The following is a 14,818-nucleotide window of genomic DNA, read 5'->3' on the forward strand; positions in this document are numbered from 1 at the left end:
ATCTTATACGCATCCGAGAGGGGGATGAATGGAAGACTGCCTTTAATACCCGAGATGGGCATTACGAATACTTGGTGATGCCGTTTGGTCTTAGTAATGCTCCCGCGGTTTTCCAGGGATTCGTCAACGAAATCTTTCGTGATATGCTGTATCAGAGCGTTGTGGTATATCTGGACGACATACTGATTTTTTCCAAGAATCTTGTCGAACACAGGACTCAAGTCAAAGAGGTGCTACACCGTTTACAAGAGAATCATCTCTACGCCAAGCTTTCCAAATGTACCTTTGAAGTAACATCTATTCCGTTCCTCGGTTATGTCATCTCGGGGACGGAGCTTCGCATGGATCCGGAAAAGTTGTCGGCCATTCGTGATTGGACTCAGCCTCTTTCCCTGAAAGCAATACAAAGGTTCCTGGGCTTTGCGAACTACTACAGGAAATTCATTAAAGGTTTCTCCACCATTGTTGCACCCATTACTGCCCTGACGAGAAAGGGTTCTAATCCTAGTTTGTGGCCTCCGGAAGCCATTGTAGCTTTTTCTCGCTTAAAGTTAGCTTTCACGACGGCTCCAGTTCTCCAACAACCAAATTTCGAGGAACCCTTCTTCTTAGAAGTTGATGCATCTTCAGTCGGGGTGGGGGCTGTCCTCTCCCAGCATTCCTCTGATAAGAAATTACATCCGTGTGGCTTCCACTCTCGTAAATTCTCTCCAGCCGAACGAAATTACTCTATTGGAGACCAGGAACTCTTGGCAATCAAATCTGCCTTGGAAGAATGGAGATATCTTCTAGAAGGGGCTAAACATGTGTTTACCATCTACACGGATCACAAGAATTTACTGTACATCAAATCCGCACAATGTTTGAATCCTCGCCAGGCGAGATGGGCACTTTTCTTTTCCCGATTCTCGTTCATTATCAAGTACCGTGCCGGGACTCTCAATATTAAAGCAGATGCGCTTTCCCGTTCACAGGTTCCCACAGACGAGGATGAACCTCCGGAGCGGGGTTTAATTCTGAATCCAGTTTCTGTCTCTGCTGCTTTAACTACTCCAGCTCCTCCTCCTGGAAGAATGTCCGTACCAGCTAGATTCCGCCCAGGAATACTACGGTGGGTCCATAACTCCAAGTTTTCCGGTCATCCCGGCGCTCAGAAGATGTACAAGTTTCTGCAAAGGTCTTACTGGTGGAACACCATGAGGAAGGATGTACAAGATTGCGTTAATTCATGTCCCCAATGTACACAACATAAATCTCCTCGTCTGCCTCCTGCAGGGTTACTTCGTCCTCTGCCTATCCCTGTGAGACCCTGGACTCACATTTCCATGGACTTCATCACTGACTTGCCCTGTTCCAAGGGTTGCAACACCGTTTGGGTTATCGTTGACCGTTTTTCGAAGATGGCACACTTTGTGCCCTTGACTGGTCTTCCGACAGCACCGAAACTGGCTCTATTGTTTATCCGAGAACATTTTCGTTTGCATGGGTTGCCACAAGAGATTGTTTCTGACCGTGGAGTACAGTTCACCGCCAGGTTTTGGAAAGCCCTTTGTTCAACTCTACACATTAAACTTAAGTTTTCGTCGGCTTATCATCCCCAAACAAATGGACAAACGGAACGAGTCAATCAAGATCTAGAGACTTTTCTTCGGTTGTATCTCTCTCCTTCACAGGACAACTGGGTGGAGTTGTTGCCTTGGGCGGAGTTTGCCCATAACCATTTGTTTCATTCTTCCACTGGGGAATCACCATTTTTCGTCAACTACGGGTTCCATCCCCGTGTTCCGGAATTTCCAAGCCTTCCGATAATAGAGGTTCCTGCTGTAGCGTCCACTCTACGACACTTTGGACAAATTTGGAGAAAGGTTCATGCTAATCTTAAGCAGGTTTCTGTTCGGTACAAGTTCTTTGCAGATAAGAAACGGCAAGCCGCACCTCAATATAAAGTTGGGGACAGGGTATGGCTGTCCACACGGAATCTCCGGTTGAAGGTGCCCACCATGAAATTCGCTCCAAGGTTCATCGGTCCTTACCCTGTGCTACAAGTCTTAAATCCTGTGGTCTGTAAACTGGGTTTGCCTGCCCATCTTCGCATACCTAACGCCTTCCATGTTTCTCTACTCCGTCCCCTCATACTGAATCGATTCCACTCAGCACTCCCAAGGCCAACGTCCGTAGTGGCAGAAGCTGGAGCGGAGTTTGAAATCAAAGCTATTCTGGACTCTCGTTATCTTCATAAAAAATTACAGTACTTGGTGGACTGGAAGGGTTATGGACCTGAGGAGAGAAGTTGGATTGGGGCTACTGAAGTAACGGCTCCTCGTCTGATTCGGATCTTCCACTCCAGACATCCGACTAAGCCCGGGAAGTGTCCAGGGGCCACTCCTGGAGGAGGGGGTACTGTCACGAACCTCGGGCAGCGGCGACCGCGCTTGTCCCTGCGGGTGGCCTGGTCTGCCCGGCGCCTCTCTTCCCCTGTCAGTCTCCGGCTTCAGCGGCGGGTCGGCGCTGCTCTCCGGCGGCTTCCCGGAAGCAAGGGCGCCGCCATCACAAGCAAGGGCAAGGAGGCGGAGCAGGTCTGACGTCACCTGCCTGCTCCGCCAATCAGGCTAGGGCGGGGAATTTAAAATCAGATACCAGGCAGAGATCCGATGCCTGAGTATCTTCGTTTCTCCTGTGGAAGCTATGATCCAGAGCTCCCTCGTCCCTGCAAGCATCCTGTGCTTCCAAGCATCCTGTCCCTGCAAGCATCCTGTGCTTCCAAGCATCCTGTCCCTGCAAGCATCCTGTGCCTACAAGCAACCTGTGCTTCCAAGCATCCTGTGCCTACAAGCACCTCCGTGCCTCCAGTTACCTCCGTGTCTCCAAGCACCTCGTGCCTCCAAGCACCTCCGTGCCTCCAAGCACCTCCGTGCCTCCAAGCACCTCGTGCCTCCAAGCACCTCGTGCCTCCAAGCACCTCCGCGCCTCAAGCACCTCCGTGCCTCCAGTTACCTCCGTGCCTCCAGTTACCTCCGTGCCTCCAGTTACCTCCGTGCCTCCAAGCACCTCCGTGCCTCCAAGCACCTCGTGCCTCCAAGCACCCCGTGCCTCCAAGCACCTCCGCGCCTCAAAGCACCTCCGTGCCTCCAGTTACCTCCGTGTCTCCAAGCACCTCGTGCCTCCAAGCACCTCGTCCCTCCAAACACCTCGGTGTCTCCAAACACCTCCGTGCCTCCAAGCACCTCCGTGCCTCCAAACACCTCCGTGCCTCCAAGGGTCTCCCAGCACTCCCTGTACTCCCAGTACCTCAGTGCCTTCAATACCACAGTGTCTCCAATATCTCAGTACCCCAGCCTTCATTATTTCTACAAGTCTTGTCTTACAGGAGACCTACAAGAATTCCTCTGGGCCTCCCGCCTGCCGTCTTAGTTCTGCATGAGGAAGACCTACATCCGGCCATCTCTACTACGACCCAGTGGCGGTTCCTCTTCCCGGTCATCGGAAGAAGCCCCGAGTCCACAACACTCCCAAACCAGGTCAGTGATACCTAACTCTAAAGCTGGGTACACACAGTGCTATATGCTCCTTGGGAGATAGCGTTTTCCCTTGAACTGCTGGGAAAACTACATAGTGCATACACACTGAACAATATCATTCAGTGATGTCATGCTGCCACAATCTCCAACATGCAGTATGTGATGATATCCTTAGATCGACCTCATGTTCGGACGATAGGTGTTATCTTTAACGATATTGGGGGTCATTCCGAGTTGTTCGCTCGCTAGCAGTTTATAGCAGCCGTACAAATGCTATGCCGCCTCCCACTGGTAGTGTATTTTAGCTTAGAAGAAGTGCGAACGAAAGGATCGCAGAGCGGCAGCAAAGATTTTTTTGTGCAGTTTTAGAGTAGCTCAATACCTACTCAGCGCTTGCGATGACTTCAGACTGTTCAGTTCCTGTTTTGATGTCAAACACACCCTGCGTTCGCCCAGCCACGCCTGCGTTTTTCCTGGCACTCCTGCGTTTTTCTGAACACTCTCTGAAAACGGTCAGTTGACACCCAGAAACGCCCTCTTCATGTCAATCACTCTGCGGCCAGCAGTGCGACTGAAAAGCTTCGCTAGACCCTGTGTGAAACTACATCACCCGTTGTAAAAGTAAGTCATGCGTGTGCATTGCGCCGCATACACATGCGCAGAAGAGCTGTTTTTTTTGCCTCATCGCTGCACAGCGACCAAAGGCAGCTAGCGATCAACTCGGAATGACCACCATTGTGCGTACACACTGGATGATCATCGTAACGATGTGTCGTTATCGTCAACATTGTTCAAAAAATCGTCTAGTTTGTGATACAATTTCCAAAACATTTTTTTTTTTTTTTTACCTTCTTATTGAAAGCCGAAACCTGCTAAGAATTTTAGTGCCTTTTATTCCTCTCCCTCACTAGTGGTCACATAATTAGTACTATACAACTAATCCTAAGTCCACATTTAATGTGCCTCCAAATCACACCTATAAGAAGCTGTCACAAATGAACACTCAATATTTTCACCCAGGTTGGCATAGGTGAAAAGAGGTGAGGGAAAGAGCGTAGTGATGTGCACCGGACATTTTTCGGGTTTTGTGTTTTGGTTTTGGGTTCGGTTCCGCGGCCGTGTTTTGGATTCGGACGCGTTTTGGCAAAACTTCACCGAATTTTTTTTGTCGGATTCGGGTGTGTTTTGGATTCGGGTGTTTTTTTTCAAAAAAAACCCCTAAAAAACAGCTTAAATCATAGAATTTGGGGGTCATTTTGATCCCATAGTATTATTAACCTCAATTACCATAATTTCCACTCATTTCCAGTCTATTCTGAACACCTCACACCTCACAATATTATCTTTAGTCCTACAATTTGCACCGAGGTCGCTGGATGGCTAACCTAAGCGACACAAGTGGCCGACACAAACACCTGGCCCATCTAGGAGTGGCACTGCAATGTCAGGCAGGATGGCACTTCAAAAAAATAGTCCCCAAACAGCACATGATGCAAAGAAAAAAAGAGGCGCACCAAGGTCGCTGTGTGACTAAGCTAAGCGACACAAGTGGCCGACACAAACACCTGGCCCATCTAGGAGTGGCACTGCAGTGTCAGGCAGGATGGCACTTCAAAAAAATAGTCCCCAAACAGCACATGATGCAAAGAAAAAAAGAGGCGCACCAAGGTTGCTGGATGGCTAAGCTAAGCGACACAAGTGGCCGACACAAACACCTGGCCCATCTAGGGGTGGCACTGCAGTGTCAGGCCGGATGGCACTTCAAAAAAATAGTCCCCAAACAGCACATGATGCAAAGAAAAAAAGAGGCGCACCAAGGTCGCTGTGTGACTAAGCTAAGCGACACAAGTGGCCGACACAAACACCTGGCCCATCTAGGAGTGGCACTGCAGTGTCAGGCCGGATGGCACTTCAAAAAAATTGTCCCCAAACAGCACATGATGCAAAGAAAAAAAGAGGCGCACCACAGGTATAGAATGTAGATGGATAGTATACTTAATGACAACACAGAGGTAGGCACAGCAGTGGCCTTCCGTATCATACTGCTATATATAGTATACTGGTGGTCACTGTGTCGGCAAACTGCAAAACTAAAATGCACCACAGGTATAGAATGTAGATGGATAGTATACTTAATGACGACACAGAGGTAGGCACAGCAGTGGCCTTCTGTATCGTACTGCTATATATAGTATACTGGTGGACACTGTGTCGGCAAACTGCAAAACTAAAATGCACCACAGGTATAGAATGTAGATGGATAGTATACTTAATGACGACACAGAGGTATGCACAGCAGTGGCCTTCCATATCGTACTGCTATATATAGTATATTGGTGGTCACTTTGCACTGTACTCCTCCTATATAATATTAATTATACTGGTGGTCCCCTGTCCCCACAATAAAGCAGCACACTGAGCACAGATATGGAGTGTTTTTCAGGCAAACAACGTATACTGGTGGTCACTGTCAGCAAAACTCTGCACTGTACTCCTGCTATACAGCTGCTCCCCAGTCCCCACAATTAAGCAGTGTGAGCACAGATATATTATTATGCAGCACACTGAGCACAGATATGGAGCGTTTTTTTCAGGCAGAGAATGGACTGGTGGTCACTGATCAGCAAAACTCTGCACTGTACTCCTCCTAACAGCTGCTCCCCAGTCCTCCCCACAATTAAGCAATCAAGTTCAACAATAAAGTGAATAAACGGAGAGGACGCCAGCCACGTCCTCTCCCTATCATCTCCAATGCACGAGTGAAAACGGCGGCGACGCGCGGCTGTTTATATAGAATCCGAATCTCGCGGGAATCCGACAGCGGGATGACGTTCGGGCGCACTCGGGTTAGCCGAGCAAGGCGGGAAGGTTCGAACCTGCCTCGGGCCCGTGTAAAATGGGTGAAGTTTGGGGGGGTTCAGTTTCCGAGAAACCAAACCCGCTCATCACTAGAAAGAGGTGAGGACCAGCATAGGGCTATGACTTCCTCCCCAGATACTGGGGAGAAGGAAAAAGCAGGCAAGAAATAAAATTAAACTAAGTAGCAAAAAGAATCTGTAGAGAATGCAGTAAAAAGTTTAATGACTGTGAAGAACACAGTTTGTGGATATTGTATCAGACATCTGTCACGGCAGTAGATATGATAATTTTCTATATTTACACTGCATAGTAAATGTGTCACATAAAATAACAATATACTGCTAACCAGAATCAAGAAACGAGATTTAACATTAGTTATTTTACTGGTTTTCTGTATCACGTTTATCACAGTCGTTTTGTGAAATAAGAGCTAGCATCTGGCATTTTGGTTGTGTTATAGGCACTGCCAGTGCCATTATAACTTTGGCGAGAGCATCCGGGAACGAAATAGTCATTTGAAACCATTTTTTCTGTAGTGAAATGCTGTCAGGCTCCTTATCTGTTACAGATACAAATAATGTGGGTATAATGACCAACTTATTATGAAGTTGATATTTTCCTACACAAATTTCTTCAGAAGTTATAAATTATGTTGTTTGTCCCTTTCAGGAACACCAAACGCACAGCGGAGGTCTGGATGGATGAGTACAAGCAGTACTATTATCAGGCTCGTCCCTCTGCCATAGGAAAAGCCTTTGGAAGGTGAGCTTACCCGGTATGGTAATCTTGGCGAGCATCCGGATCCTGCATGGAATTAATCCGTGTAATAGTCCTGGCTCGCTAGATTCCACTGGAATGGATGTTTGTGAACTTTTTTAATGGCTGCTTTGTGATTTCCAGCTCTCCGCATCACACCCAATCCTGTGTTGTGTAGAAATGTTGTATAATCATCTGTGTGTTTCCTCTTTCTTCATGCAGTGTATCGGACCGAGTGGAGCTGCGAAAGAAGATGAACTGTAAATCTTTCCAGTGGTACCTGCAAAATGTTTATCCTGAGCTAAAGTAAGTGAGAGACACTGGGGCAAGCACAGAATTTTAAATAGGGGGATTCCAAAGGTTAAAGATATAGTAGAAGGCAATTGTCACTGGGGTGGGATCCAGTCTGAAGATCGACACTGTCTAGGTCGGCAATGTTTAGGTTGAACACTATAGGTTGACAGGGATGGAATGTCGACAGGGTTTCTAGGTCGACATGTGCTAGGTCGACATGTGCTAGGTCGACACATGAGTTTTTCAAATTTTTTCCCTTTTTTTGAACTTTTTCATACTTAACAATCCACGTGGACTACGATTGGAACGGTAATCTGCCCGAAGCATGGCGAGCGGATACGGTGCACTAATTGGGGTTCCCGGTCACTCTACGAAGAAAACGAAACAACCCCCCCAAAAACAAAACCTCATGTCGACCTTATGACCTGTCGACCTAGCACATGTCGACCTAGAAACCCTGTTGACCTTCCATCCCTGTTTACCTAGTGACTGTTGACCTAAACATTGTCGACCTAGATACTGTCTATTTGATGATCCACACCCCACTGGGGTAAGGGGTGGTATTCATGTGACCGCCGGTCAGCTGACCGATAGTCGCATTACCTCCTCCACCAGCCCAACGGGTCACTGTCCCGATGGTCGGCATGCCGACCAACAGGGACTATTTCCACTCGTGGGTGTCCACTACTCCCATAGAGTGGGAATAGAACCCGTAGCGACCGCAGGTCGCCACCGAGCCCGCAAGGGGCTTGCTGCACTCGCCCCTCCCCGCCGGGATCCCGACGTCGGTATGCTGCCGGGATCCTGGCGTTGGTAAGCTGACCCCGCCGGTCAGCAGTACTACACCCGGGGTAAGCACAACACATTCATGGCTGTTACTCCAGTTGATATTGCCAGGTGTAGTCTATGAACTGTGTTCTATAAACGTACAGGTCAGCAAGATGTGGACATCTGCACTGTTCTGTACACTAACAGCCATCATTCTGCATTGCAGGATCCCTGAGAAGGAGGTGATCACAGGGATTATAAAGCAGGGAGGAAACTGTCTGGAATCTCATGGACCAGACACAGCGGGGAATATTCTGGCTGGCGTGGGCGCCTGCAGGGGAACAGCAAGCAGTGCGCCTGCCACACAGGTAACGGAGGACAATGGGTTGCATACAGTTTAGTAACACAACTTTACTCTGTGGTTGAGTGATACGTCACAGCGCCACAGACACATGTATAGTAACAATGAAAACACACTGCTGTTACTGCCATTATCAGCTCAATGGAAAAATATACCCAATTCATAAGTTGCATTTTCCTCTCAGTAAGCATTACAGCATATTGTTGTTGTTTTTTAGAATCCTTTTTTTATTAACCTTTTTGTCCCTAGAGATAGCGATGATCTGTTTTACAGCTGCTGTTTTTCCCCCTGTACATTTTATTTGGCACATCCTGATTCTTCTATTTGCTGTGCATTGTACTTCTTACTATGCAGGAATGGTACAAAGAGATAATGCATGAAGATTTTGTAAGTGCAGCAATAGCGCCACCTTGAGTTTCAGAAAGTAAGAAAGCCCTAAAGTAGTTGTCTTGTGTGAAAGTCAGAGATGCAATGTTAAGTGGCTACAACTGGTTTATGTGTGATTATTTAAAAAAAACTGTAGCCAAGGAATAATTAGGGCTTTCAGGGTCCTCTGATACATATGCAGAAATGTACAGTTGTATAAAGAATAAAGTCCAGATAGCACTGTAGCGACTCTAGTCAGTGTCTTAGGCTAGGTATACACTTGGCTGATGGTCCGACCGATTTTGGTAATCATATATTGTAAGCATACCAACCGGCTGCACAGTATGTCGGGCCAGACATCACAACTGGGCAGGCATTTATATTTTCCTTCCCAGTTGTGATGTCATTGTTGGCGGTTCCTGCAGCCAGCATAACAGGTCGGATGGTCACATGTACCGATATACCTGCATCAGTAAGATGTACCCGATGCAATATATCTGCGCCCCTAACAATAAATTAAATAATTGTTCCCTATCTATTAATGTCCCCATTATGAAATAATATTAGTGAATTGAGATTCCAGGTTCCAATTTACGAATAAAGTTACGTGAGCACATATTAGTTTAATTAAACTAGAGGTGCCACACTTTTTTTTTCTCCAATGGTACCAACCAGCCAGGTGTGCCAGGAGGAAGGCACTGCTGTTTTGCATTGGCCTAGGCATCTCTAGGTTTTGGGTCCCAAATGTATGTTCAGTCACCTCAGCTACAATGTTGTTGATTATCCATAAAGCGCCTGTGATTTAGAAGTTTGAAATCGGCACACATGATTTCCCCCCCCGGCTTGCCACCATGGTGACACCATGCTTTTGGAATCGGGTGGTACGGTTATTCCCACCACCCCCTATTCCCTGGAAATTTGTCATCCCTTGCATGTTTGGGATTCACTTTTGAGGCCCAGGTGATTATTTCATTTTTAATTCATATTCCATATTCTTTACTATGGGAAAGATAACCTTTTATATTGCAGCTAGAACCCTGGGATCCTAATTATTCACTTTAGGTAGGATACTTAGCATTGTTTTGTTTTTCCTAAGAAGTTATGAGATGAGTATCTTTAATGGTGACTTGCAGCTCTGCACCACTTACCTTTCCCCAGATCACTGTATGAATTATTTACCTGCAGCCCTTAGTGTTCAGGTTTGTTGTTTGCTTTCACAGGACCACTAAGCTTAAAATGCAAGTATACAATTATAAAAGTGATTTGAATCACACTGATAATATAACAATGTTCATTAATTACCATGAATTACCCTGCAGTCATCCTCTTGTAGCCACTCTGTGCAGTAAATGGCTGGTAGCACAACACTAGCTTGTTATAGTAGAATGCCAAATGTCCAGTATTACTCAGGGCTTGGGGTATGGTTGTCCTTAATCTTCTGTATGTGCTCATCATTTTCTCACCTGTTTTCTCCTCAGGAATGGGTGCTTAGTGAGACCTTAATACGACAGCAAGACAAGTGCCTGTCTATCACCTCTTTTTCCACCGGAGCTCTGGTCATGCTTGAGCCCTGCAACCAGAAAGACAGCAGACAGGTTACTATCTAACCATGCTATATATAATTATACAGAGAGTATATCAGACTACATGTACTAGTAAAAGATGTATACATAATAGTCAGGGTTTGCAGTCATATTCAGCGTTTTGGTTGGGAGGAAGTGCATCCAGTATGTTGCAAACGGCAGTACAAATTAGGACAGTTATTGGGTATGATCCCTTGATTGGGATTCTACACCATACAGTAAAGGTTAGAGTCATACACCGAACTTCATTCAGACTATTTATGAGATGCATTTTCTGGGGATGGGGATTACATTTCCTGTTAAGTACAATTGCTCCCCAAGTGCCTAGTGCTTACGATCTTGGGGCAGCAAACACACCAGACAGTACCAATGTTCTTTATTCTGTCAGAACACCTACAAAGGAGTAATACACGCTCAAAGTGCCTCCAGGGCCCTCACTAAGCCAAGATGGGACATAATACATCTCCATTAGGAAATACACAAATGCCAGGCTAATTCCAACTGGTGGAAGATGTTGTCCTTGCAAATTCTACTTGGGAAGGGGGGGGGGGGGGGGAGGTAGGGGGCCACAGGCAGCTACCCAGTGTGCCTGTACATTAAGATGGCCTAGGTATTAGTAGTATATTACTGTATGTATCTCTAGAATTGCATTTAAGTTATTATATGCAGGGTATGGTGTAGTCTGTATTGAGTGGAATAGAATTATATTATCATCATGTCCTATGGAGCAGTTGGAATGTTCAGTGTTTGTATACAATTTTCTACCGACGACGGTTACAGATTTGTCCCAGAAAAAGGTTATCAAACATTGGCAGGTATTCTGTTCTAGTCCTAATTACTATTCTGCTAAATCAGATGATATTGCAAAATTGCATCCAGAGCGCTGCCAGGGAGACATTCCATCAATCTTGTGGTTTCTATCTGACATTACGTGACACTTTTTCCAGCCAGCTGGGGAAACTCATTTACTGAGCCAGGCCTTAGTGACAGATCACGTTCTTCTCTCTGATGAGGCATGACTCAGTGCCCGGATGTAACCAGAATCTCTCCAGTCTGGTCACAGAATGGTCACAGCGTTTCAGTATTCGTTTCTGCTGTGAAACAGCAATAGCTGTGCTGCTAGTGGGCTGTTTTTAAAAAATCCTAATTTTTACCTTTACAACATAATGTTATTAGTATTACCTATCTGGAGATGCAATTTTGAAGTCTACAGTCCGTCTGTTGACAGTAACTATGTAGACAGGAGAAATCCGGCGCTGGGATCTCAACACAATAAAAATGCTACTTAAAGCATTTTAACCAAGCAAGCATTAGAACTTAATCATGCTCCTAAAGCGACATGTATAAAGTAATAATGCTTCAAGCAGCATGTTTTCCATGTTGGGATCCCATTGCCAAATTTCTTTTGTCTACATAGTAGTCACTGTCGACTTATCGTATTTATTCCTTTTTCTATTCTTCATTATCATTTTAAACCCAAGGTGGAGTTACTAAAGCTTTATTATGCATGAACATCCACACTTCAGTCATTCAAGCCACTGATTCCATAATGGATGTGCACAAGCCTAAAGGTACATCACACCCAATAAAGCTACACATAAGAGGAGATGTAATAGCCTGCCACTTGCAGGCATCGGCAAGGTTCCAGTAAGTCTGACAGATGTTTTAAAGTAACAATCATCTAAAAGGCAACACCAACCTGGTTTCGCCCTTTCTAAATTATTACCAATATAAAGCATTGAGCATACTCAACGGAATGTCACCGATGCCTGCAAGTCACAGACTATTGCATTTCCCCCACAGCATACAGCACAGGATAACTATTTCATTTGTTGTATGAACTTTTTTCAAACAACAATGGTCACTTTTTGATTCATTTTAGAATGACATTAATAATAATTCATAAAAAGTGTTGCTTTTAAATAAATCAGTTATTCAACTATTACTGTTCAACATGTGACAACCCTGCCTTCCGCTATGTAGCAAGCCACTTTGACCGCTCCAGCTGGTTACATCACAGAGCATTTAAGTTCAATATTCTGTAAGTGAGATTGCACATTGGTAGCCTATGTGGATGAGTTGTGGCCATTCTACAGTCAGGCAAAGCTGCTAGATCACTTCTGGACTAGACGTTTGTCTGTTTGTTGGTAAGAAGATAAAGGACACTCCCCGGCCAATAGTTGTCATCTAATAAGACCATTAACTTATGTGTTGAATGATCAATAATATTATTAATAACATTCAACCATTGTATTTAATTTTGTTTTCAGCTGAGCTATTGATTAATCATTGCTGACTTTGATTCTGCTTTTCTCTCTTTCTTAGAAATGGAAGTTGAAAGGACACTTCTTGCAGCATTTGAGCAGCGCCCTTTGTTTGGACACTCATTCCCCCAGGGTTCTCATTAACCCTTGCCAGTCAGACCTGATCAGTCAGCAATGGGAGCTGATCCAAGCAACTTGAATATTTACAGCCCATCTTTTGCATGGACTTGGTCCACAGAGTAAGGACCCTGGGACATTTCATTGACCAACAGGTTCTGAACATTAAACTCTGAGACCCTTTGCTGGTGATTAGACACTGGCAGCCGATGGATGGCATCACGTGATGTTGTCATGTTTGTACCTGAGGACCAGCTGCTTTCCGATGTGTCTGACACCTTGAAATCTGTGACATTTCTGGTGTAACATCTTCTCGCTTTTACATTTTCTAGCTGTTTTTTCATCTTCCCCTTTGCACAGAAAGTTTTTGTGGAACCCCAGTGCATATGTGATGTGTTATTATCAAGTTGATGAGCTGTAAGCTTTCAAGAACATTTCTCTTCACGTTATTGATCCAAGTGGCTTGATGGGCAATTTGACCATGTAGCTGCTTGCCGTGTAATACGGTGTTACAGACCACCTACAACTGGGAAATAGTCTGTGACTGTAATTCTCCACATGTTATACTCTGTGTAAGTCATGGGGAGATGCATGTAACAGACTAGTACCTATAATGCTGCATTGCATGTCACAGATTTGATGGATTTGGAGTCTAATAGTATTTTTTATTTTTATTTTAGGCTCTTATTATAAGCTACCTAGTAAGAGAGGCAGGCAGCACCGCACAATGTGTTCCTGTGATTGTAGCTCTGCATGATTTCATATAGAAGAGACATGCCTTCAGCACCTTGTGTCACTGTGTTTACGACCAAACTGATTGTGTTACTGGTCCCTCCAAACATAGTTTTCGTTTGAAAGGAAAACTATACTTGGAAAACAACCTTTTCCAATCTATGAAGTCATTGCAAACCATTCACACTGTTGATAGTATAACTGCTGTGGCATTGAATAGACTTACAGCAGTACATTTTGTTTGGCCGTGAATGAAGTCAGCAAGGCCAAGGATCAGTTATATGTATATTAAGTTTAAACTCTGGAAATGTTTATATGTGTAATTGTTAATGTTAAAATTTCATACAGGTATACTTTATAGCTGCAGTCTACAGCACATTGTGAATTCACTGCTAATTATAAGTTGGTATCTATTTTTTGGGGCCAAGCTAGTATATTTCTCCAAAGAAAAGTTGGAAATCATATTTATAGTAGAAATATATATTTATTTTTTTTCATAAAGAACCCACATTTAATTTTCCATGTACAATCTTAACAATTCTAGGAATCCCATCTAAGGGGTCAATCCAGTTCGGTATGAATTTCTCTCTTCCATGAGTTAGAGCGGCAACAGCTGCACTTTATGGCAGGCTTCAAGGGTGCGAGATGCAGTGCGGTTGCAACGCCAGGGTAACTTGCACCCTATTGGAATGACCCTTATATCTCCCGTGATGCTTAGCCAACCCCAGCAGAGTCATGGAAGAAGCCCAATCTTATCTTAACAGCTACATATTATTATTATTATTATTATTATTATTAGTCATTCTGTCCCCTTTACACTACAGATGTCATATTGGATGAAGACAATTGTTGGTATTTTCCTGTAATTTCAGAATGCACTTTGCTTGGATGTAATTGTGTAATAATTTATTCAGATTTTACAAATGGAGTCTGCAGTCTTTTAACACCAATATTGTGTGCTTGATGAATGATACCAGCCCAGTGTCTGCTTGCTCAGTGGTGTTTGTGGTGGGACTACGATGTGTTGTACTGCGCAATGTGACCCTGTGTGGTGTTGTATTGTTTGTACTGTACGCAGAGACTGTGCTTTGTGCTTCTGCTGTTTTATTCAGCAGTATGTGTTACGGTGACTGACGCAGTATGTGGAGTACCTGTGTTGTGCGCTGTGTGGGTGTTGTGTGGTAATGAGCTTTATGTGTT

General features: G+C 44.8%; 1 protein-coding gene across 1 annotated transcript in view; it reads left to right on the forward strand.

Annotated features, from left to right (window-relative positions):
• Positions 1–14,542, forward strand: part of GALNT16 (polypeptide N-acetylgalactosaminyltransferase 16) — a 195,349-nt gene extending 180,807 nt beyond the window's left edge. The window contains exons 11-15 of the mRNA XM_063948010.1: positions 7,047–7,139; positions 7,356–7,439; positions 8,422–8,563; positions 10,401–10,517; positions 12,831–14,542. Of these exons, the coding sequence (XP_063804080.1) occupies positions 7,047–7,139; positions 7,356–7,439; positions 8,422–8,563; positions 10,401–10,517; positions 12,831–12,968 (574 nt within the window). The 3' untranslated portion in view covers positions 12,969–14,542. The remainder of the gene's footprint in view (positions 1–7,046; positions 7,140–7,355; positions 7,440–8,421; positions 8,564–10,400; positions 10,518–12,830) is intronic.
• Positions 14,543–14,818: the final 276 nt, after the last annotated feature.

Source organism: Pseudophryne corroboree, chromosome 12 (genome assembly GCF_028390025.1).
Source record: "Pseudophryne corroboree isolate aPseCor3 chromosome 12, aPseCor3.hap2, whole genome shotgun sequence".
Lineage (NCBI taxonomy): Eukaryota > Metazoa > Chordata > Amphibia > Anura > Myobatrachidae > Pseudophryne > Pseudophryne corroboree.